This window comes from Emys orbicularis, chromosome 20 (assembly GCF_028017835.1).
Source record: "Emys orbicularis isolate rEmyOrb1 chromosome 20, rEmyOrb1.hap1, whole genome shotgun sequence".
NCBI classification, from domain to species: domain Eukaryota; kingdom Metazoa; phylum Chordata; order Testudines; family Emydidae; genus Emys; species Emys orbicularis.
Genome location: NC_088702.1, coordinates 7,435,519 through 7,460,437, shown reverse-complemented (window position 1 = coordinate 7,460,437; position 24,919 = coordinate 7,435,519). Strand labels below are relative to the sequence as shown.

General features: G+C 45.6%; 1 protein-coding gene across 2 annotated transcripts in view; it reads left to right on the top strand.

Annotated features, from left to right (window-relative positions):
• Nucleotides 1–24,406, top strand: part of ARNT (aryl hydrocarbon receptor nuclear translocator) — a 38,971-nt gene extending 14,565 nt beyond the window's left edge. Inside the window, exons 4-22 of one of the 2 annotated variants that reach the window (XM_065419850.1) lie at nucleotides 1,253–1,297; nucleotides 5,022–5,066; nucleotides 7,253–7,466; nucleotides 7,625–7,838; nucleotides 8,534–8,633; nucleotides 9,081–9,146; nucleotides 10,107–10,192; nucleotides 10,750–10,826; nucleotides 11,493–11,627; nucleotides 13,833–13,907; nucleotides 14,776–14,927; nucleotides 16,872–16,982; nucleotides 17,539–17,614; nucleotides 18,201–18,324; nucleotides 19,016–19,115; nucleotides 19,801–19,951; nucleotides 20,796–20,955; nucleotides 21,593–21,741; nucleotides 22,546–24,406. In XM_065419850.1, the coding sequence (XP_065275922.1) occupies nucleotides 1,253–1,297; nucleotides 5,022–5,066; nucleotides 7,253–7,466; nucleotides 7,625–7,838; nucleotides 8,534–8,633; nucleotides 9,081–9,146; nucleotides 10,107–10,192; nucleotides 10,750–10,826; nucleotides 11,493–11,627; nucleotides 13,833–13,907; nucleotides 14,776–14,927; nucleotides 16,872–16,982; nucleotides 17,539–17,614; nucleotides 18,201–18,324; nucleotides 19,016–19,115; nucleotides 19,801–19,951; nucleotides 20,796–20,955; nucleotides 21,593–21,741; nucleotides 22,546–22,635 (2,170 nt within the window). In that variant the 3' untranslated portion in view covers nucleotides 22,636–24,406. The remainder of the gene's footprint in view (nucleotides 1–1,252; nucleotides 1,298–5,021; nucleotides 5,067–7,252; nucleotides 7,467–7,624; nucleotides 7,839–8,533; nucleotides 8,634–9,080; nucleotides 9,147–10,106; nucleotides 10,193–10,749; nucleotides 10,827–11,492; nucleotides 11,628–13,832; nucleotides 13,908–14,775; nucleotides 14,928–16,871; nucleotides 16,983–17,538; nucleotides 17,615–18,200; nucleotides 18,325–19,015; nucleotides 19,116–19,800; nucleotides 19,952–20,795; nucleotides 20,956–21,592; nucleotides 21,742–22,545) is intronic. The other variant, XM_065419851.1, reaches the window with a different exon arrangement.
• The last annotated feature ends 513 nt before the right edge of the window (nucleotides 24,407–24,919 follow it).

Here is a 24,919-nt window from a genome sequence, read left to right as displayed (position 1 = left end):
TAACAAAATGAAGGGTGAGGGGGCGTTAGAATTGCTCTCTTTAAATACATCTGAGGGATAAACACCAGGGAGGGAGAGGAGTTATTTAAGTTAAGGGCCAATGTTGGCATAAGAACAAATGGATATAAACTGGCCATCAATAACTTCAGGCTTGACATTCGATCAAGGTTTCTAACCATCAGAGGAGTGAAGTTCTGGAGCTGCCTTATAAGGGGAGACATAGGGGTAAAAAACCCTAACTTGTTTTAAGACTGAGCTTGATAGGTTTATGAGTGGTGCCTACAATGGTAGATGGCCCATCGGCGACTGCTATTAGCAAGTATCTTCAGTGGCCAGAGATGGAACACTAGAAGGTGAGGGCTCTAAGTTACTACAGAGAATTCTTTCCCAAGTATATGTCTGGTGGGTCTTACCCACATGGTTAGGGTCTAACTGACTGCCATATTTGGGGTCGGGAAGGAATTTCCCCCCGAGATCAGATTGGCAGAGACCCTGGGGGATTTTTTCATCTTCCTTTGCTGCATGGGTCACTGGTTGCTTGCTGGTTTGAACTAGAGTAAGCGGTGGAGTCTCTGTAATTTTAAGTCTTTTACTGAAGTCCTCAGATCTTGATTTACTCAGCTAGAGGCTATGGGCCTACCACAGGAGTGGGTGAGTGAGTTTTGTGACTTGCAATGTGCAGGAGATCAGACTAGGTGATTATGACGTTCCCTTTTGGCCTTAGAGTCTGAGTCTAATGAAGCTCAAAATCCTTATGTCAATTTGTCAGTTTTTCCCAGGCTGCATGGCATTTTGCTATGCAGTTTAATGCCATTCAAGCTTTGGAATGGCTAACGAGCATGACAGTGGTTCCGGCTTCTTTATTTTTGTAGTGTATGTAGGATTTATCTACTGAATTCTAAGTCATTGAATGGATGAGGCTATGGGAGAAATTGCATCTTCAGAGCATAATTTAAGCCGTTTTACTTATGAGATTCAGGCAATGGGAGGTGGCTGATCGTGGTATGAGATCACTCTTATGCGTCATATGGAAGAAATGTAACTAATAAGCTTATTAATCTCTAAGCACTTGAGAATGGGAAACAAAGCTATGACTTCACTATGTCGGGTTGTAACTTGTATTCTACGTAACTGGTGTATTTTTTTCAGTGTGGCTCTCCCACACAATTTAATCAACTTGTTACTTTATTGTTGAAAAGGAATGACATGCAAGTATTTTAAAACATTTTTTCCTTTTTTCCCCCCCTCCTAGATGTGATGATGATCAGATCCCAAATGATAAAGAGAGATTTGCCAGGTAAGAATTCACAGTACTGTGGTCCATAAAACCCACAAAGTCCTACTGCTTACATCTGGGGCACCTCCCCTACCTGGTAGTGCATGTTCATCACCCTTCTCATTTTTTGTGTTGTTCTGAGGAAAGCCTACATTTTGCACCAGGGAAGCTAGAAATCCTGCAAAATTGCTTTAGAGAGCAGTTTGGTTGTAAAAGGTATCAAACTAATTCAGTGTGACTTTTTTGCGATGCTTCTCCTTGTTCAGCTGTCGATTAGGAGCCCCCAAATCTTATAAAAATACACGTGTGCCGCATGCTTGTAATAAACTGTACTTGTACGGCGTTTCCTTTTCTGCCTGTAGTATGCCTCCTGCGTGTTGCCTACTTGTATATTTTGTAAAGGAATTCTGCCAAAGCGGTGTGGATAAATGGGTTGGGTTTTTTTTAAGAGACCAGATAATACAATAGCCTTATTAGAGGACTCTTTGACCTTGAAGTTTGAGGGAAGTGTCTGATAATGTTGGTGCTGTAGCACTCTTTCCTCAAGCACAGCTGAAGTCAATGGGAGCTGAGGGCATTGACCGCCTTGCAGGAAGCGCTCTGTACCATCTAAAATTGGGCACTGGCACTGTTGTCTTTCTCCGGTTGCCTTGGGCGCATTGAAGGGGCACCGCAGGCCTAGAATGAAGCTAATTTAAGCTGATTTGAAATGATTAATTTAAATGGTTTTTTTTAACGTGACTTTGTAATGTTGCTAAACGTTTGAGGGTTATGTATGTTCTGAATGCTGGCTCCAGTCCACATCTTCATTGTGAGAGTCCATTTTGTCTTCTGATTTTGCTAAACTCTTAGCCAAAATAAGCCGCTCTAGAGCATTAGCATCAGTGCATGCAGTGACTTGTATTAAGCAGCTAAATCATTCAGCTAGAACCAATGAAATGCCCTAGATCTAAATGCTCCTGAACTTGGTGGAGTTAAAATACAAACTTCAGAGCATGGGGCTCATCTCTGGGTACAAATTACGGCCCTTACTCAATGTCAGAACTGCTAGTATTCCTCCGGAGAGAAAGCAAAGGACGTTACTTGTGTTTATAAAGAACTTCCATTCACTAAAATGCTGTGGGCAAAGGGCCTTGCAGTGTAGTGGGTCGTGGATCTTGAGGTTTGGGAGTGCAGAGGAGGCAGGAATGGTACTGACCCTTCCGTAGGGAGCCCTTCTCAGGCCGAAGGACAGTGTGTGTGCCAATGTTGGGCCTCTGAAAGGGGAAAAGATTAAAAATGGTGTGTGGGGGGTGGGACTTTGGCAGAACTCCTTGGGTAAGCTGTAGTGTTCCTGCATTGGAGTTCTATTGTTACAGCAGCTCTGCATTTCCAGGTTTCTTTCCTAACTCCTTGTTTCAGTGCGTTTACACTGGAGCCGTAACCTTCTTAACAACAAAAGTCTCAGCACAGAGAGCGAACTCTCAAAACCAGCCTCTTCAGGTCTGTTCTGGGCAGTACATGCATCTACAAGATAACGCTATGGGCTCAACTTCACTAGGCTTTTGTACTTTGAGTTAATTGCCAGTTCACTTCCGTTCACGTTAACCAACCTGCACTGGCTAACCTGTGTTAAAAAGACTTTTCCCTAGTGTAAGCATGGCCTTGGTGGCTTTTGAAGAAACTTAAATATAATAAAAAACGGCAGATTCTTTAAGCATTATCAATGCATAATGTAGCACAGGTTCTCTTGGTATCATCTGTTGTGATACCCTAGGACTGCTCTACAGGGTCAGAATGTTAGCTCTCGAGTTGGATATACTGTTTCAGTCCCCGACCCTTCCCAGGAGTTGTTAACTCTACAATACTCCAAGCCAGTGGTGCAGTGTTGCACGTGAGGTTGTGTGGAAATTCATCTTGACCCTCTGCATGTGATCAACTTACACCCTGAAGTATGAGATCAGGTTCTCCTTATCTTGGCATACATAGCTACAAATGTTGGCAACAATGGACCTTATAATTACCCAGGTTAAAACAAACAGCTACCGTCTTTAACCTCCACTCTTGTGGTTAAAAAATTAAACAAATGAAACAGCGGAGGCATTGAGCTGCTAATGTGCGGGACCACTGTGTCCAACATCATTCTGCATATCTTCAGCACTTAGAGTCTGTTCCTTATCGATGTGTAAATCGATACATTCTCTCCTATACATGTTGACTGTAAGGCATCCCGCAAGATAGCAAGTTACTTCAAGTGTAGAATAGGAGTACTGCAAATACCTGGGTGTTACATTCATAGAATCATAGAAGATCAGGGTTGGAAGGGACCTCAGGAGGTCATCTAGTCCAACCGCCTGCTCAAAGCAGGCCCAATCCCCAACTAAATCATCCCAGCCAGGGCTTTGTCAAGCTTGACCTTAAAAACCTCCATACATTGCTGCTGTATGATTACTCTTTATCAATCTGTGTAGAATTGGAAACTCTTTCACTACTGCTGGAATGAAGAATGCAGTAAAGAATGGGGTTGGATAAAATATATATTTATACAACACAATTGATCGTGATACCCAGGGACTAAAGTCCTTTGTATCCACGGAATTAAACTGCACCTATTTCGCCCATTAATCCACCTCTCCTGGGACCTCTGAGCAGCTTTCATATGGCCACCATTTACCAGCTGAGAGTCTCTCTCACCCCACCCCCCTTCTTCCTCAAAATATGTATTGAGTAAACCAGGGCTTGAAAGTCAAACATCAGCTATTCAGTACAGGACTAATAAGTTTTAAGCCCCAGTATATCACAGTTGGCCAGTGCTAGAAACTTATGCTCCACTCCATGAATCCTAGCTATATTTTGAAGAGCATGCTTTTTTTATGCCTGGCAAGCAGTGGGAGATTAAACATAAAATTGTAGCTCCCTGACTTATAGAGAACATTTAGTCTGAAAACTTACAAATTTAGCTTTTGAGTCATTATGTGGTACCTAAGGCAACCTGGTTTGAAGGACAGAGAGGTTTGGAAAAAATACCAGCAAACTTTTGAAAGTCTCTCTCTCTCTCTCTCTCCTCTCTTTCCCCCCTCCCCCCCCCCACCACACACACACACTTTTCTGTAACAATCCTATACGAGCATACATGTTGTTGTGATTATAAGGTTTCTGTAGGCCCCTTGTTTAGATGACTTGCACAATACCTTTGTGGTTTCACCGCTCATGCATAATGTGGTCGTCCCAAATGTGTGCCAACTCCTTCTCATCACGTGGTGTCTGTGTATTTAACAATGTTATAAAGGGCACTTGTGTCTTGGTCTCTGACTCTTGGCATTTGTGGGTGTCCTTGTATGCAAAGTCTGAGTATGTTAACACTACAAATCAACAGGCTGTGTGTATTGATTAAAAATACCTTCTTTCTCATTACTTAGGGAGGTAAGTGTGACTGAGAGTCAGGACTTCTGGGGGCTTTTCCCAGCTCTGCTGCTGACCTACAAAATTATTTCGGTGTGGCTCAGTTTACCCGTCTGTAAAAATGAATCTAACACTTGTCTACCTTATAGGCTTGCTTGATGTTTTCAGAGTGCTTTGAGACACTTTGATAGAAGATGCTAGATAAGTGTATAACACAATACATTTAAAGACCTTCTTGTTTTGTGATCTGTTTTATTACAGAACAGATGTATCTATAAGGTTGGGTTTCCTAATACATCTTCCCATTTTTTCTTTTCTTTAAACTTTTTTCCATTTTAGCTTAGTTCACTAATTTTATTTTTAGGTCTGATGATGAGCAGAGTTCAGCGGATAAGGAAAGACTTGCCAGGTAGGTAGGAGAATGGAGATTTCAAGCATGGCAAAACAGAGTACTTCCTCTCCTTGATGTTTCTGCAGGCATCCCCACTTTTTTTTTTCCTTATCTGCTGCAATAAAGGACTTGAAACTGGACAGACTTCTGGAAATCTGTGTGATAGTAAAACTTCAAGCTGTATTCTCCTTGTGAGAACATCTTGCGGGAATACCCTCAAAAGAATTGGTTTGCATCCAAACCCAGACAGCAGGAAGACTGCAGGGCAGTGTGTGGCTGGGCCAGTGCTTTCACAGATTACTGTAGCTCTGCTAACTTCAGCCTTGGCAAGTAAAACCTCTCTTCTGCTGGACTGAGAGGCGCTAGGTGCAGGAATACCCAGTTTGTAAGCTCCTGCCACGTTGCAATGGTGCCTTTTACCACTGTATAAATAGATATCATAATTGTATTGGCCAGACTTCTTCTAAACGCCAAATACTGGTTTGGTGTATGGCAAAACAGAATGGGCACTGTGCTCTAAAAAAGTGAGGTTTTTTTGGTTTATTTTTTAATCTGTTATTGATAAGTCACTCCTCTTAAGTAATACATGGAATCATTACATGGGTTTGCGTGTTTAGAATCTGTCAAGGTTCTGGTTGGCTTATTACATGCTGTCTAAGAAGCAGAGACACCACCTGGAAGTGCAGCGTTTCATAGTTGAAATATTTCTGACCAGATAAGAAAAAGATGGTCAGTGGCTTACAGGAGGACCCCTAAGTGTGTCTCTGGCGAACGAGGGACTTTTTAGCTGCTTGTGTAGACAGTAGAATGCAGTACTTCCAGGAGTCCTCGTTCTTCTTCAATTAAGCAGTGACCCCACAATCTCTCGTTACGGCTGTCTTGCAAAATCCTTCTTGTTGGGAAGAGGATTTTGCAATGGGGCAAGTAAAATATCATTGATTTCCCCATTATCCTGACAGAAAGGGTAGGTGAGTAATACATGTCTGGGCAGGTAAATTTTCATTGCAATGGTGGAAAGCTAAATTAAAGATGAATGGGATATTCAAAGCACTGTGCCGAATGCTATTCCCCCTTCAGCAAAAGGCAAGTCCCTATTAAACAACTGCATAAGCCTAATAGGTGACTCTTCTTTTTTTTTTTTTTAAATTTTCCCTTTTTCATCTATTGTATTTAGTTCATTTTTTACTGTTTCTTCCACTTGCTGTCATCCATCCAGTTTCATCTCCCATCGTGTGATTCCTTGCATTGATCCACTCTGTTTGCACCTCTAATCAATCTTTCCTATAGGAAACCTGGCATTATGTTCTGGTTTGAAAAATCCACGTTCATAACCCAACTAAATTACACTTGGTCCATAAATGCAACATGTGAACACATGCTAGCCTCTATCCTGGGGGTGCCAATAGGGAATGATCCCCCAGAAGCAGATGGATTCCTGAGAGAGGCATGTTTAAACCCACTAGTGGGATCAAATCAAGGAACGTTAGTTCTAATGCATCTCTAGGAATCTGTACCTCCGCACCGGCGGTAATGTGGTGGGACACGGGGTACTGGTATGCGTCTCGCAGGTAAGGACGTTGGGCCGCTTGTAGAGTTCACTTTGTTTTATACTAGAGATGAAATTGCCTCCCAAAGAAATTAGCAAGCCATAGTGCCTAATGGTTGTATATGTGAAACTCCAGCAGTGGACAGAAATTACATTTACAACCGCTCTACAGCCTTTTTGTGTGTCCAGATGGTGTAAAAGGTGCCTTAGTGTAACTGAGAATCAGGCCTGTAGCGTTTACTTATTTCAAAGGAGCATCACCACAGTAACTGTGAGGAAACCTATATTACTGTTGTAGGTTAGTGGTTTTCTGCAGAACGATGCTCTCGATCCGCTGAAGAGAGCTTCCTGTGTTGAAGTAGCTTAGCCCTAACTTAGTGTCCTTCGCGAGACTTCTTGAATAAATATAATTTAGAGCAAGATGCTCTTGTGTTTGGCAAAGATGTCCTGGCTCTAGCTTCTCTCCCTTGCACTTGTTTTTCCCGTGTTCTTTCATGCATGCCCAGCATGAGAGGCTTTTGCAGCCCTTCTAACTTCTGACGACCCTGGCCCATCTTTTTGTTTTGCGCTCCGGCCTGGCGGGACCCCAGGAAGGGTTGACGAGGCAAAAGAGCTGAGCCGTTTGGCTCTGGTGACCTCTCCCCATCTGCTTTCCCAGGGAGAATCACAGCGAGATCGAGCGCAGGCGTAGGAACAAGATGACCGCCTACATCACGGAGCTGTCAGACATGGTGCCCACCTGCAGCGCCCTGGCTCGCAAGCCTGACAAACTGACTATCTTGCGTATGGCTGTGTCGCACATGAAGTCCTTGCGGGGCACTGGCAACACCTCCACTGATGGCACCTACAAACCCTCCTTTCTCACTGATCAGGTCTCTGCTGATTTTGCTTCTAAGGAAAGACTGAAAGAGCTCAATGGGTAGCTCAGCCAGAGGGCGATTAATGTGGGGGAGACCTAAGAGCTTAAAGGTAGCTGGTGGGTGATGACTGTCTCGCCACTGGGTTAAGAACGTGTCTATTCTGTATGCAGGAACTCAAACACTTGATTCTAGAAGCAGCCGATGGCTTTCTGTTCATAGTGTCTTGTGAGACCGGAAGGGTGGTGTATGTCTCGGACTCGGTGACTCCCGTCCTGAACCAGCCGCAGTCCGAATGGTTCAGCAGCACCCTGTATGACCAGGTGCATCCTGACGACGTGGACAAACTGAGGGAGCAGCTCTCCACCTCGGAGAACGCTCTGACAGGTAAAGCAGCCTGCTGTGGAAACTCTGCCATGCCGATGATTCCCAGAATTTGTAGTGCACCCATTGGCCTGGCGTGTGGATGATCCCAGTAGGCTAGAACTTGATCGTTAGTATTCATGATAAGAGGAACAGACCACCCTGGGCCTCTAACAAAGATCCTGAGGATGCATCAGAAGATGCATATAGGCTGAATTTCCATTGTTCTCCTTGTTCATTGTGCTAAATCTGTTACTGGGAGGGGCACGCTACTACACCCCTGTTAAAGCATGGAGTCTCTCACTCCATCCTCAAATATGCATGGGCATGTGACAGACTCTACCTTTCTATCTGACAAGTGGATGGGCTGCCAAGGAACCCTTAAACAATGTGCCTGGATCTGCTCGAGCCGTTTGAGCGTTGAGGCCTTTCCTTTTACCCCTCTAGCATCAGGGCTGACCATAATGCTGTCAGCCTCTGGAGCAGGGGCCCAGCTTCTGTAGGAAGACGCAGACCAAGAGCCTGTCTTTAGTTTCAGTGTCACGTAGGATTTATGCACTGCTGTGTCCTGTTTTAAAGCTGGTTATGTAGTAGCTGCTGCTTAGAAAATTAAGTGGTGCCCGGTATGCTGTCTGGTGTATCCTGGTGATACCGAGTGACGATCCCAGAAGTTTTCCTGTAGAGCAGCATCACTTGGCTTGTCTTTTTCCCCCCCCCAGGTCGAATCCTTGATCTAAAGAGTGGGACAGTCAAGAAGGAAGGCCAGCAATCCATGAGAATGTGCATGGGCTCAAGGAGATCCTTCATCTGTCGAATGAGGTAATACGGGGAATCCGACTCTTACTTTTCCCACCCTGTGTTAAGGGGATTGTACAGCTCTCAGAGACGTAACCACAGGCAGCTCGAGAACTCCGGGTCTGTTCCAGCTCTGCCGTTGTCTTGCTCTGACCTTGGGCAGGTCACCTAGCCCGCTGCTTCAGTAAAGTAGGGCTAGTTACCCCCAAGAGGCGGTAGCGATGTCCGCTTCTCCCATCAACATAGCACTGTCTACACCGAACATTCAGGCGGTGTAATGGTATTGCTCAGGAGTGTGGATTTGCCACACTCCTGAGTTGACCTCATTATACTGACGTAAGTTTGTAGTGTAGACCAGGGCTCAATTCATGTTTATGAAGCATTGTGGAATCTTGAATAAAAGGGCAAAGTATCTTATTTGCAGTCTTTACCATTGGGGTTTACACTTTTTTTCCCTCTTGACTGGTCCAGGTGTGGCAACAGCTCAGTGGATCCAGCCTCCATGAATAGACTCAGCTTCATGAGGAGCCGATGCAGGTAAACTGCAGTGATCGCGTTTAAAGACGATGCGTGTGAGTCTCGCACCACATTGAGTAACAAAGTAAAAAAAGACCTGAGAGCGGCGTGGGATGCGTGGTACATAAAGCATATATGAGATGGTATAGCACAGCCTCTTTGAGTGCTTAAATATGTACGCTGTCGATGGAGTGAGACCTTAGCAATGCCACTTTCCACAAGACACTGTTAATGTGCAGATTAAAACTTCAGACCATTATTCTATGCAGTGTATAGATTAAAGTTCCAGCAGTAGAGCACAGGTTGAGATTCTGTTCCCTTCGGCTTTAATATATTTTTGAAAACAAGCAGTGTTACTTTTAAAGGACATCAAGGCAGGCTCAGATGTCTTCAGTGCCTGGAAATCACAGCACATGTAATAACTCCATTGTGCATGCATCTGACCTTAAGAACATAAGACCGACCATACTGGGTCAGACTAGTGGTCTGTCTAGCCCAGAGTCCTGTCTTCTGACAGTGGCTGGAGTCAGATGCTCCAGAGAGAATAAATAGGACGGCAGATCTTCAGTGATCTATCCCCTGGCATCCAGTCCCAGTTTCTGGCAGTCAGTGGCTGAGGCTTGGTCTGCACTACAGAGTTAGGTCAATATAAGGCAGCTTAGGTCGTCCTAACTCTGTGTCTATACTATGACGTCACTCCCGACGATGCAAGTCACCCACTACGCCAATGTAATACCTCCACCCTCCACACCCCGGGTCTGACAGCCTGAGCTGTTTGGGACACCCAGAGCATGGGGTTGCGTCCCTGACCATCTTGGCTAACAGCCATCGATGGATCTAAATTAGGTGTCATTGGGTGTGCAGGCTCAGGGACTACGCTCCCTCCTTGAAAACCCTTCATTTCAGTTATTTAAAGAATCCAAAATAAGCTGAGCCTCTTAAACATAAAGAGAATAATCTTAATTGTTTTGTCTTCTCTAGGAGCGGCTTGGGTGCAGTGAAAGATGGGGAGCCCCATTACGTGGTGGTGCACTGCACAGGGTATATAAAAGCCTGGCCCCCAGCAGGTAAGGAATCACGCCAGCTCCTTGAAATATTCGAGTTACCAAGTCTGCTCTTAAGCTAGTCTGTGGTGTTTGCACGTTCTTGTTCTTGCTTTCAGACTGCCCATGTTGCTAAGCAGGGATGTTTGGAGACACATTTCAAAATTCAGAGAGAACTAAAAAGGGTACCGAACTCTGCTGAATCAGTTCCTATAGGTCTGAGGGTTTATAGAAGGATGGGATGTTCCTGGTGGTCAGGAGAGCGGGTCTCGCTTTCAGAACACAGTCCAGAGAGAGTCTAGAGAACCTGGTGCTGAAATGAGACTCACATTATCCTTTCCTTTGACTTTCATATAACAGTTTGAGTAAGTTGAAAACTGCACAGGTGTTGAACTTGAACATGTCTTTAGCCTGTCAAACCCTTTTGACTAGGAGAAAGTGACTGGCAACAAAGTAACAGTAAGGTGTGAAATATTGAAATTGGAGCTTCTTCTCTTGCTGCTTCCTGTGTGGGATTAGGGGCTTCTGGTACGCTTGTCATGCTGTAATTCCTTAAACATTCTCTCGCCTTTTTGTCTCAGGTGTCTCATTGCCAGACGATGACCCAGATGCTGGTCAGGGGAGCAAATTTTGCCTTGTGGCCATTGGCAGACTACAGGTGAGTAGAAAGAAACTTTGTCATTCAGTGGGAATGTGGTGATGCTGAGAATTAAACCACCTTCCTCCTTTCTCTCCAAGGGCCTTGAGCAGTGTATTCTCTCCATGCAGCCTGTCTATGTTCCTTTCCTCCCAGCCATGTCATTTGTGGGTCTAGATAAAGCAAACACAATAACTCTCTGGAGAATAAAACTTAACGGTGGATTTCCCACAAGCCCAACCCAGCACTCTGAAACCTGCCAGGTGCATTCTGGGGACTGACGTACCAGCAAGTGCACTGAATGCCCCATCTGGCTTCACAGTTCCTGCTCTCTATCTCATGCTGGCATCTCAACTCATGGGGGTGTTGTGAGCATCACTGCCCTTTGGAAATGTGCAAAGGGCTGTATAAATGTTGATAAATATTTAATTAGCCTTTGAATTGGGTATGGATTTACCTGGGCTCAGATGCAGCTTTATTCCACCTTTCTGACATACCTTAGAGACATTCCTATTTAATATCTGCCACCTGTTCCTTTCCAAGCAGCGATGCCTGCTTCATGGTTCAGTGGGAGAAAATTCTGTTCAACCAGGCCAAGCACCTATTGTATATGTTGGCTGGGAGGGCATACTTGCACCTCTGAATGGCTTTCTTTAAACCTGAAACCAAATCTGTCTTGCTTTTCAGGTCACTAGCTCACCCAACTGCACAGACCTGAACAATGTTTGTCAGCCAACTGAGTTCATCTCCCGACACAACACCGAAGGCCTTTTCACCTTCGTAGATCACCGCTGCGTGGCTACAGTTGGCTACCAACCACAGGTGAGAAACGGTAGAAGCTTCCCAATGTAGATTGCTGCAGTTCAAACCGGCTTCCCCTCCCCCTTGCTCCACATGTCATGGCTTCAGTTGTCTGATAGAACTGAGCTAAAACAAATTAGTGGTTAGGTATTGAACCAGCCATCAATTTCAGCTCCACTAGATGCTTAGAAAACAGATGAAAGGTGACAAACCTGAGGAACTGTCGCAGATTGAGGTGTCAATAGAGGAAGTTTTGGAACAAATCGATACATTAAACAGTAATAAGTCACCAGGACCAGGTGGTATTCACCCAAGAGTTCTGAAGGAGCTCACATATGAAATTGCAGAACTACTAACTGTGGTATGTCACTTATCACTTAAATCAATTTAATTACCAAATGACTGGAGGATAACTAATGTGACACCAATTTTTTAAAAAAGGCTCCAGGGGTGATCCTGCCAATTACCGGCCGGTAAGACTAATTTCAATACCAGGCAAATTGGTTGAAACTATAGTAAAGAACAGAATGATCAGACACCTAGATAAACACAATTTGTTGGGGAGAGTCAACACAGCTCTTGTAAAGGGAAGTTGTGCCTCACCAATCTGCTGGAATTCTTTGAGGGTGTCAACAAAGACGTGGACAAGGGTGATCCAGTGGGTATAATGTACTCGGACTTTCAGAAAGTCTTTGACAAAGTCCCTCACCAAAGGCTCTTAAGCAAAGTAAGCAGTCGTGGGATAAGAGAGAAGGTAACTCATGGATTGGTAACTGGTTAAAAGATAGGAAACAAAGGTTAGGAATAAATGGTCAGTTTTCAGAATGGAGAGAGGTAAATAGCGGTGTCCCCCAGGAATCTGTACTGCGACCAGTGCTGTTCAACATGTTCATAAATGACCTGGAAAAGGGGGTAAACAGTAAGGTGGCAAAGTTTGCAGATGATACAAATTTACTCAAGATAGTTAAGTCCAGAGCAGACTGCGAAGAGTTACAAAGGATCTCACAAAACTGGGTGACGGGGCAATAAAATGGTAGATGAAATTCAATGTTGATAAATGCAAAATAATGCATATTGGAAAACATAATCCCAACTGTACATACAAAATGGAGTCTAAATTAGCTGTTACCACTCGAGACCTTGGAGTCATTGTGGATAGTTCTCTGAAAACAACCGCTCTGTGTGCAGCGGCAGTCAAAAAAGCGAACAATGTTAGGAACCATTAGGAAAGGGATCGATAATAAGACAGTAAATATCATAATGCCACTATATGAATCCATGGTATGCCCACACCTTGATGCTGGGTGCAGTTCTGGTCACCCCATCTCAAAAATATATATATTAGAAACAGAAAAGCTACAAAGAAAGGCAACAAAAATGATGCCAGGGTGTGGGAACAGCTTCCATATGAGGAGAGATTAAAAAGACTGGGACTATTCATCTTGGAAAAGAGGCGACTAAAGCGGGATAGGACAGAGGTCTGTAAAATCATGACTGGTGTGGAGAAAGTGAATAAGGAAGTGTTATTGACCTCTTCATGAAACACAAGAACTGGGGTCACCCGATGAAATGAATAGGCAGCAGGTTTAAAACAAAGGAAGTACTTCTTCACACAACGCACAGTCAACCTGTGGAACTCATTGCCAGGGGATGTTGTGAAGGCCAAAACTATAACTGAATTCAAAAAAAGAATTAGGAGGATAGGTCCATCAATGGTTATTAGTCAAGATGTCAAGGATGCAATCCCATGCTCTGGGTGTCCCCAAGCCTCTGACTGCCAGAGTCTGAGACTGCCAGGGGATGGATCCCTCAATAATTATTCTGTTCTGTTCATTCCCTTGGAGGCATTTGGCATTGGCCATGGTCAGAAGACAGGACCCTGGGCTAGATGGAACATTGGTCTGACCCAGTGTGGCCATTCTTGTGTAACACAGATCAGTGGAGGGAGGTGGATCTGGCATATATTTAGAGCAAATTTGATTGAAGCAAGGTCTTCGACTCCACTTCTGAGTTACAGATTAAACATCAGGGTCAGCTGCTGTGGTGCTGTGTTTTGTAAAAGTGCATCAATTCTAAAATAGGTGGATGGCCTGATGTTTTTGTCCCGGAGAGTTGTATGTGGGAGTTGTAAGCATTAGTCCAAAGTGGAGCTATTCGAGCAGGCCGAAAGCAGGGAGTCTGCTTATTAAATGGAGACTTTTTTTTTCTTTTCCTCTTCAAAATTAGGAACTCTTGGGGAAAGATGTTGTGGATTTCTGCCACCCAGAAGACCAGCAGCTTTTGCGAGACAGCTTTCAGCAGGTAATATATTTAGCCACCTTGGCTGCTTAGAAGTTGATCTGCATCACAGCTCGTAAACCAATATTCCTATTGGCCGTCTGCTGTGCAGTGGAACTAAACTGGTTTAGATTTTTATCAAGGCAGGAATCACACCTCACTGGCCTTAAATTTCTCAGTTACTGAGTAGCATACATTTGAATAGATTTTTTAAACACAAGAGAACTTACTAACATGCAAAATTAAACTGGGTGGGTTTGCGTGTCTAATTTATTTTTGAATTCCTCCTTTTGCTGCTAGTTGTCTGAGACCAGAGATGTGAGTACAAAGTCTTGACATCAAGGCCATGCATCAGTGGCTGTGTTCGGACACCTTACGCATGGCAAGGCAGATGAACTGGTGTCTGAACTTTAAATGGATGTGGCTTGCTGGCCCTCTTGCTGTTATTACTCTCTCCTCTGAGGGCACTTGACTTGACAGGGCAGGAAAGCCTCCACTACTGATGATTCTGAAAAGCAACTCCTCATTCGTTTGACCCAATAGTAAGAATCATAAACAGCAGACAATCTTTGGTTGCTGGAGAAATTAACTTTTTTGTTCTTATTTTCGTATATTCCATTGCTGCAAAGAGCATTAATTGAAGGCATAAGAAAATGCTACATTCCACTCCCATATCATCATCCTGGGAAGTCAGACCATTGGAGGAATATAAAAAGAGTTTAAAAGAATAGAGTAGTTGTATTGTGGCTGGGAAGCAAGGTACAATATTGTAGCCTTACGACAAAGAATGCCATAGTCAGCTGCTAGCAGGGTGGGTGTTTGCTTATAAACAACACTGTTCTCAAACGTCTTCTTTTTATCAGGTATTACTGATGGCGTTAAATTTTTCTAGGTGGTGAAGTTAAAAGGCCAGGTTCTGTCAGTCATGTTCCGATTCCGGTCCAAAAACCGTGAATGGCTCTGGATGAGAACCAGCTCCTTTACCTTCCAGAACCCCTACTCAGATGAGATTGAGTACATCATCTGTACCAACACCAACGTTAAGTATGTACATGGCAATGGCTTTCAATCCATGAGCACTTTCAGCGATAGCATGTGCACTTTGCCTGACCTAGTGCCTCCCCGTATGACCAGCTACACAGATCAGATGCTTTATGAGCTCGGGTTCTCCCACCATCACCCCCTCTTTCTCCCTCCCCACCCCAAACTTCTGTGCTTTCCTGAAAAGTCACTCACTACACTGGGCAGTATCCTGACAGTGGTGCAGTGCCTGCTACGAAATGCTTTTAATATGCATAAAATGGAATTCTGTTGGATGCTCAGTTGGGAGTTTAGGGAGCTGTCAAAATTCAGTTAACTCCTGAACTTGCTGGTGATGCATTGACTCTTCAGGCTGTATATCTGCATTTGGAGTGTTAATACTAGGAGAATGTATTTTAATGTAGCACTTGGCTTCCATGGCAGCAGGATGAGGCATGCATAGGTTGGGGACTGGATTTTAAAAGCCACCATTTGAATGTGAGCTGGAAAATCCTCAGCTGACACCAGAAAGTAAATATTGACTTTGGCGTTGTCTGCTTGCTTCAGTAGCTCATCCTAGAGTCAGGAAAGAATCTCCCCTAATTGTGACACTGCAGTAAAAATTGTGCTCTCTCGGTTACTATCTTCATAACCCACCACCCGTTCCCTTCTTGGCCATCGTGGTGGCGTGGCAATACTGTGCCATAGTTGGCTCTCCATCGTGGGTAGTCGAAGGATGCTGCCTCTTCCTAGGGGGAGCACAAGGCTCTTTGTGCAGGCCTAGGCACTTGAGATCCTGAGAGGGAATGCTCAAGTCTGGCAGGCACGTGTCTTGTAATTGCAGAGCTAATATTGGCCTTACAGGACGTCTGCCCAGCTGGACAAGAGGCAAGCCAGGCCATCTGTGCTCGTGGACAAAGAGGGCAGCGTTTAAGTTGGATGTTCAGGGTCCCTTCTGGACCTTTCTCAATCACGCTATACAGTCAGCAGTGCACCTTATCCACCCACCAGTAGGAGAAACCCATTCTAATCAGACTCCCTTAAAAAGATTCAGAGCAATATTAATTCGGTCCCTCTAGGGGCTTCCCTTTGGTTCTAGACCACCATGATGTGAGCATGGGGTAAGGATCCAAGAATCTGTATTCTAATCATGCTTCTGATGTACACTTAGCTTTTCCTGGCATTAGAGGCATCTCTTTGATCGTATTCTCTCCTCCTCTTATTCAGTCCACATAAATCCATTCCCATTTCCATACTCCAGCTTCCAAATATACCACTCAAGTTCAGACCAGAAAAGCACAGCTGTGCAGCGGATAGCATGTGGTGCACTCCAGCCGCCAGGCTCTTCGCTCTGTGCTTCGCTTTATTTTTCACAGACCCAAGTACACTCTGCTGGGCAGAAGCAACAGCTTTTAAAACACATGTTGAGATGTATCAGATTTTTCTACCTTACGGGAAAGTTTGTTAAAGTTGAGTTACATTCCGCTGTGCAGGCTTCACGACTAGACCGAAACAGAGCCCAGAGGATACTTTCAGCGTTTATATTAGGCTTAACAGTTGCCCCTTACTGAGGGCATCCTGCTCGATCCATGGTTTATTTACTGTCTCAAATGGTAAGTCATGTATGTTTTAGGCCTGGTAATCTTGGGAGTGCTGATTATTTGAACTGTATCTAACTGCTGAGGCTTCCAGCATATACAAATTTAATAGCAGCTCTTCTTCCTGTTGCGTATGTTGGGGAGAGGGGGGGCTAGTGCCCTTTGGATCCCAGCTGTGTATCCCATTAGATGTCTGATTCAAAGGTCGTTGAAGTTTGCGGATCGGTCCATTGACTTCATCGGGCTTTTGCAAAGATGAGGCTCTCGGACCCACGACTGAACCAAAAAAGGCAAATTTTAAAGGACCGTAACTGACATTTGCACCCTTCCTTTTCTCTCTCCCTTTTTTTTTTTTTTAAACAACATTAAGGAACTCAAGCCAGGAGTCTCGGCCTGCTGTGTCTAACTCAATGCAGCGGCCACAGCAGGGACAGAATGTCAGCCTCCCCCTGGACATGGGCACAGTTCAGCTGGCGTCAAGGTAAGAGGATTCTACTGCGCCTTTAACTTTGGTCGTCTCCTCTCTTCCCCTACCTGGCCACCTTGTTTTTATAGGCCTGTCAGTTCTCTCGTCTCGCCCCTACTTTGCTCTTTGCCAAAGGAACAGACACTCTAGGGTTAAAGGTCTGAGTCAAGAGCTCCAAAATATTTATTACAGCAATCAGCCGACCTAGTTAAGTAGCAGGGCTAATGCTGAACTGGTAATTAATTTTTAAATGAGCGGAAAAGAAGAATAGCTGATCTGCTGGAGTCCAATGGGCCATGCAGGAGATTGATTGCTTACAAGAGAGTTGAATGGTTGATGCTTGTGAGCCTCTGTCGCAGAAACTTCCTTTTGCAGGGTCGAGTCTTAATCTGGTCATGCTGGAAAATATTGGGGGTTTTTGATGGGGCTTGAGCATAGGCAGAATCTCCAGTAGTACTGTAACAGTCCTGCTTGCTTTTATAGAGACACTCAAATTCCTGGCTGCCGGTGGGTCAGGGCTCTGTTGTTTTTAGCAAGACCCAGTTCTTATTACAGTCACGTTCTGTTTTAGGCAGCAGCAGCCACAACAGACTGCGCTGGAAGTGGTCCCAGGAAGAGAGAGTCTGTCTGGCTATGACCACTCGCAGGTAAATCAGCAGGGATCTTGATGGTCTTTGGTCTGTGTGTTGTGATCCGTTCCTGACTGTAGATGAAAACTGGCCCATAGAGCAGTAACTTGAGGCCCCCGCTTGGGAGTCTGAGTTGCTGGGTTTCACTAGAGCCCATGTTGTGACTTTCTGAGAGGACAGAGTTGGGCCTGCCACCTGCCCTACATGAGTCATGCCCTCGTCTCTCCATCAGGTGTGCTGGCACAGCCTCTCTTGCAGGGCAGGGTCAAAGCTGCCTCCAGAATTCTGAGTGCACTGGTGTGCAGTCCCTCTGCTTGGGGTGCCCATATCCCCCCTGAGAACCACCTCTGTGCACCCCCTATTTTTGAGCCGTCAATACGCTCCGCACCATCAGTCTGGACCAATCCAAGTGGACATTGAGTCTGCGCTAAAGCACCTTGCAGACCAAGGTGTATGTAAAAAGCCAGGCAACAAATGCCCTCTGCTCTTTATCATAGGCAGTAGGTTCCTAAGTGGCTTCCTCTGTAATCTCATAGGCAACCTTCCTTTGCCCTCTGTTTTGCCTACTGGTTGCTTGTGCTTATATCTCCCACCTGTGATCCAGGTTGCTGTCCAGCCTGTGACTGCTGCTGGCCCAGAACGCAGCAAACCACTGGAAAAAACGGAGGCTCTGTTTAATCAAGAGAGGGACCCGCGGTTCAGTGAAATCTACTCCGGTATCAATACAGGTGGGGATCGTGGTGTGCAGAGATTGCTGAGTTAGCCTAGAGGTTCAGTTGACTCTGTTCCTCAATCTTAGTCCTGGCTTGGTATCCTCACTTGTTCTGTTTAAATGGATCTAGTGCTAGGGACAGGGGCTGAAGTGGCAGTGGAGAGAGCAGTCCCTTCTTTTGCAGAACAGGAATGTCTCTGGCATCCCACTCACCCACCAGTCTGCCTCTAACCTTTCCCCCTGGTTGCTGCCTTCCCAGCAGTGCCTTCCTCACTGCAGTCAGCCTCTTGGCAACGCTTCGGGAGGCCAGGGGCAGTCTTTTTGCCCTACGCCTTGGGCCAAGTGTCCCAGGTCTGGGATCTCCTCACAACCCCTTCTGCCTATCCCCAGAGAGCAGATTTGTTTTCCGTGACTCAGAACAGACAACAGTGAATGTCCTAAGCCCCGAAAAGATCTTAAGGCAAAGCTTATTAGAAAATTGAGAGGAAATCAAATTAATAAGCTGTTAAGGAACCATCTGCGGGCTGAGTCTGGGTAATGTCTGTAACAAGACTGTCCCTTATCTAGCCAAGCCGTTTAAGCCAAAGAATCAAACTTGACATGGAGAGCTCAGGCGTTTAGCTCCCTTGCTAACAGCCTTTGTCTTGGCCTCCCTCCATCAGCATTGCCTTGCCATGGGCTCTAACCTGTTTGCCTTTCTTTCACAGATCCGAGCAAAGCCATTCCTGCCAGCACAGTGCCGGCCAATCAGCCGCTCTTCCCCCAGGGAAACACTTTCACTCCTGCGCGGCCCACCGAAAGTTTCAGGTGAAGCTGGCGCGCTGGACTGGGGTCGGGTTGCTGTGAATTGTATCTTTCTCTTTCTGCTCTGTCTGTCCAGGCTTAGTTTTCTGGAGGGGCAACAGAAGAAACGAAGGTTGACAGTGCTTTGTGGTGTCTGGCCGCTGCTGAAAGATAATTGGACTGTAATAACCATCCAGAATGAACAGACTGTTGCCCTAAAGGGGACTCCCAATGCACCAGAATTGACTGTTTGTTGCAAGTGCTGGCATATTCCATATCACAATGGAATATGCCTGCAGTTCTTAAAATGCAAGTTTAAACCAAACCCCTAAGAAATATGTGCCACGGTGTCCCTAGTACTCAGACACGATTGTCTTTTCGTTCATTGAAGCCATTTGGTTTTGCATGTTTGCTTATATTAATTGCCTGCCAGACAGTAGCTAGACGCTGGTGGAAATATTACTACAAATGGACAGACAGCATCGGCAGACGTGCATGCTCTGTCACATCATCTCCAAGTTGGGCTGGCGTCCCAGCCCAGCACGCGCTCTTGTTTTGTAATTGAGGTATAGAAGTTGTGTGGGCATTGTAGATTACCTCCAGATGCATCGTACCTGTCTGCCTATGCTGGTAATGCCTCCTAAGGCACATCTAGTGGCAGTTGTTAAATCTGGGCTAACTCTTTAAAGCATGTTCTCTTCTATTCTAGAAACAGTAGCATGGTACCCCCTGTCAACATCATCCAGCAGCAGCCTGCTTCAGCAGGCCAGATTTTAGCACAGATTTCTCGCCACTCCAATACCACTCCAGTCACTGCAACCAACTGGGTGTCAGCGACGCGACCGTCGTTCACGGCACAGGTAACATTTCTCAGAATGCCCAGGGAGCCTTTTCCCAAGGGATCCAGGTTTGCAAATAAACACACACCTTGCTGTCACAAGAATTGCTCTTTCGTTAGCATGTAATATTAAAGTGCTCTGACGGGGTTGACTTCTGAATAGCAAAGTGATGGAGAAATTTCCCTGGCACGTGGAGTGGGTTGTGTTGGATGCATTCAACAACTCCAGTTTGACAGCGATTGCCATCCCTTAATAGCTGAAATCCCAGCAACTACTTGTGTGAATTGGTCCAGATCATTTCTCCACCTCCACCCTGAAAACAATTGCTCGATCATTGTGCCGAACTGGGGCCCGCCTGGCACAATCAGCAATAAGAGTAGAGCTCGTCTGGGCAGGAGACAGAACGTCCGCAGGGGCCGGTCCCAGACGAGAATGAACTCCCCCAGGAACGAAAGCCCATCCTAAAGCTCCCCTCCTTCCACTCCAAGGGCAAGGTGCATTTCTCTGACCTGGCCTTTCCTGTTAGATAAATGCATAGCACCAGGTATATTTATAAAAACCAAAAGAAATCCCCTACTAAACCAAGGCACTTCACTGTACATCCTTCTCCGTCTGGGGAGAGAACAGATATGTGACAGATGTGTTGCTTGATGCATGACTGGAAGGCGCTCAGGTATAGAGAGAGTTCCTCCAGATGCCGGGCTGGGGCAGATTGGCAGGGAGAAGCTTGCAATGCACGTGCTGTACCTTCTTTGTAGGTAGGGAACGTCACTCACCAGAGCTGGGTCAGTCCAGCACCCTGCGCCGTTTTCAGATTTAGAGCAGAATAAATACAGCGTTTACTTCTCTCTCGTTGCCGTTCTAGCAAGTGCCTTCCCAGACTGCAAAGACTCGGTCCCCTTCATTTGGAATGGGGAGTTTCCAAGGCACCCCTTCCTCCTTCAGCCCCATGTCAACACCTGGTTCCACAGCCTCCCCGGGCAGGGCTGCTTATCCAGCCCTCGCCAGCCGCGGCACAGGCTTTGGTAAGTGTCATTCATGTCGCACAAGGAATATACGTAGGATCTTGCTGTGGGGGTGGGGCCAGGATAAAAATCTCCTTTAAAAAGAGGCTTGTTTGGATTTGTGCTTCAAGATAGGGTTAGGGCCAAATTTGGGGCAGATGCATCACCCCACGTCCTTTGTCTGTTTGTTGTAAAAATGTCATGGATGCTCTACTAGTGTCACTTCTAAACCTGAATTCCTGCCTCTCCTCTCCCCCAGCTGTCCTTGTTGAGCAAGGGCTGACGCAAACCGAAGAGACTCCAAACCGCTGCAGCATGGGCGGGGGGGGGGAGGGCGAGAAGGGACTCCTAAAAATTCACAGGTTGATTAGAGTTGGAAGGAACCACTCGAATCCCATTGTCCTGACCTTGCCAGAAATTCAGTCTAGAGCTGGTTGGACAATATCCGGGATGGATCCTTCATATTGCAGGATCAGATTTCCTTTGCTGTTAAGTGGCTGGGCCCTGGAAGCCCCCTCCGTGTTATTGCCGTACTAAGTTGTCCGCCTGAAGCAATACCATTGACCAGCCAGTGCTTGTGTTTACTGACCCTTAAAGGCTCTTGGGTAGAGACTCTTCTGTGGACACAACTCGCTGACCTTGTTACTCTGTTGAACAGCCCCTGAAACCGGGCAGACCCCAGCCCAGTTCCAGACACGGACAGCGGAAGGAGTTGGCATGTGGCCTCAGTGGCCAGGACAACACCACGGGCGGAGCTCTGGGGAGCAGCACGTCCAGCAGCAGCCAAGCCAGCCTGAGGTCTTCCCAGTAAGATGGCGTTTTCGTAACCTGTTGAGGGAGGGCTGTAAAACCTGGGGGAACGTATGGGCTTGGTTTACAAAAGCGCAGGAAGTTGGCTAGAGTGCAAGCTCCTTGGCCAGCGTGATGTGAAAGCCGTAATAATCCCAAGTGGGGCTGGATCACTGGGGAGGAACTGGTCAAGGGATCTGGAGCTGTTCACTTCTATTAGGTAGCTGGTTTGGACCTGGCTGAGTTTGGGATCCCAGCGGGGCCTGACTTGTTCCAGTGGACAGGAGTCCACTTCACCCAGCACCACCAGAATCGGCTTGAATCATCACTCATCAGTCTCGGAGGTACAAAAGTGGCCGCAGACTGACCTCCCCTCTGAGGCGTTTTGTCCATAACTGAGCTAAGGCCTCCTGGCGGGGCGCTGTGCAGAGCTCGTGTTGCTGCCTGAACTGGGCCTGTTCTGTGGAGAGAGGGAACAGTTGGGTTTTCAAAACAAAGTACAGCCCCATAATGACTGTTCACAGGATTCCTCTGCATTGTGCACTCCACAGGGTCCGGTTGTCAGTTTCAGCCCCCCGTTTGCCCAGGGGCGTGTAGCTACAGTTAGTCACTGATCGTATGAGAAATATAGCTTGTATCTAGACTATGAAAGGCAGTTGGAATGGGTCTGCAGGACTCTTTAGACTGTAAGCTCTTTGGGGAAGGGAGTATCTGTTCTGTTTTTGTACAACGCCTAGCACAATGGGGCCTTAGTCCATGACGGGGGCTCCAACTCCTAAATGCGACTACAGGACAGATACAAAACTTATTTTGTTCTTCCAGGACATGCTGTCAATGCTGGGAGACCAGGGAACCAACTACAGCAATGAAGAATTCCCAGACTTAAATATGTTCCCTGCCTTTTCAGAATAAAATAAAAAAAACGAAACCCCCCTTACAAATTTTATATAAATATCTATGTGTAAAGGAAAAAGCACCTAAGTCTTTTTTCTCAGACCCCTGAACTTTCTAAACACTTCCTACTTCCTGGAGGTGGAAACTTCCAACCAAGAATCCAGAATGGACAGCTCCTCCCGAAGGAGGAGGCAAGGTCTCTGCAATGCTGCCAGCCCTGCGTGGATGACGCGTGGGATTGTTCATCAGGCGGCGTCAGGACTCATGAAGCATTGGAGAGTGCAGGAGGGAAACTCCCACAGACTGCGGGATGCACGCAAGAGGCTTACTCTGTGCACTGGGTTGGGAGGAGAGACTCCTGGCTCCTTCAGCAAGCACCTCCCAGAGTTCATGAGGTGCTTTTTAAAAATGTCAGTCTTCTATACCGTGACTTTTTAAAGACTTATTGTAACGGCTTAAATGTTGGAACCTTTTCCCAAATGTTACCCTAGGATCGAGTTATAAAGGGTTAACACATGCTGGGGATTACAAATCCTTCTTGGCTTAGCCAGCTGTTCTCATTGGGACTGCAGATCACCTCAGCAAGGAAGCTTTTGTGTCATCTCTCTGGAGAGGAAAGAGTGGAGTTATTACGGGCTCCCCGGCTTGTGATCGGGGTGTGTTTGAGAAGCTTCCATGTTCACGGGAGCTTAGCTTTGGAAGAACGTGTTTGTTTGAAATCCCATCTCTCTTCCATAAACAGTGCAATTAATATGGGTATTTTAGTTAGCATGATCTATAAACTTGGGGATTTTTCATTCACTTAAAGATGGGAAAATAATGAGCCATAAAGTGTTAAATAATCATATGTAGCTTTGCTTTCTAGATGCACCAGTCCACAACTGATGGCTTCAGTGCTGCCATAAACCAGTGTTAAACGGGTTTTCAGTGAGTGTATCTATTGAGACTAACATGGCACTTTTAGTGCAACTTTACCATTTTTATCTCCTTTCCCACCATCTCCATTTCTGAGTTGTAGGCCCAGCTCCTGTTGGAAACAGACTCTTCTGCCTCTCTCGCTTCTGGGTAAGGGATCTGGGTTTTCCAAGAGTTGTGCTCTTCACTCAGCTATCAGAGTGGCAATCTCCAGTCTGACGTTCACTGATCCCTTAAAGAACTTCTTACTGCCAGGTGCTGATCTATTGCCAAAATACAAAATGGAGGCGAGCGAGGCCGGTATATAACTTAAAGATTCAAGCCTTGTGTTCAAATTTTCTGGCACCTTCCCTGGAAAAACTTGTGGCAAACTTCACACTCCCTCCTGGCCCTGTTTTTTAAAAAGCAATGGTGAAACCAGTACCCATGGCAAGAGTTTGCTGCTTGCATTCAGTAAGTAGATCTGTCTGCTGTTGGGTTCAACACTTGGAAACTAACTCTCCAATGCTGTGGTGGAAAAAACAGAATCTTTCCCGAAAAGGGAAATCTGTTTTTCTTCAGGATTAAATCTGTTGGAAGTTGGTCTTGTTCCTTTAAAGCATGCACACTGCTCCACGTTAAGTGAGATTAGGGATGCTGACCTCCTGGAATGCCCTGGGGTGACCATCCTTCAGCCAGTAAGGTCAGAGCTAGACAAATAAAGGAATTTCCACTGGTTGGCAATTTTGCAAAAGTAAGGAAGAAATTTGGCTGGGTCAAATTTACCATTTCATTTCGATTTGTGAGCATTTTCAAGCTTCTGAATTTAAAAAAAAAAAAAAAAAATGGAAATTTTGAAACTAAGTTCTTTCGAACTAATATTTCAACCTTTTAAATAAAATGAAATAAGACATTGAATTTTTTTATAAACAAAACAGAGAACTGAATGCAAATTCAAATGTTTCATTGGTGAAAAATCTGCATTTTTCATAGAGTTTTGTGCAAATAATTTTGCCTAGCTCTAATGGCAAGATTGTCAAAAGGAAGGGTGTGGTCTTTGTCGGAGTAGTAGATCTTGGGGCAGGTGAGGGTGGAGCAGTGTTGAGGGGGAACCTTTGCCAGCTCACATATACCCTCCAAAGAGCAGATTTGCTAGACTTGTAGGGCAGGTAACCTCTATCTGTGGAAGTATTGGAGCAAAACACATTTGTGTGAGTAACTGTTGTAAAGTGCGATGAGACGTTTCAATATTTTCTGTACCCTGCCAGAGATGATAGTGACACTAGGATTAGAAGAACCAAACCTATACTGTATTCTCATGCTTTCGTTGTTAAAACAGTGTTCAGACACTAGTGACCTTGGTCAAATCTTCAAAAACTCTGAAGTCCCGTTTCAAAAGTGATTCAAA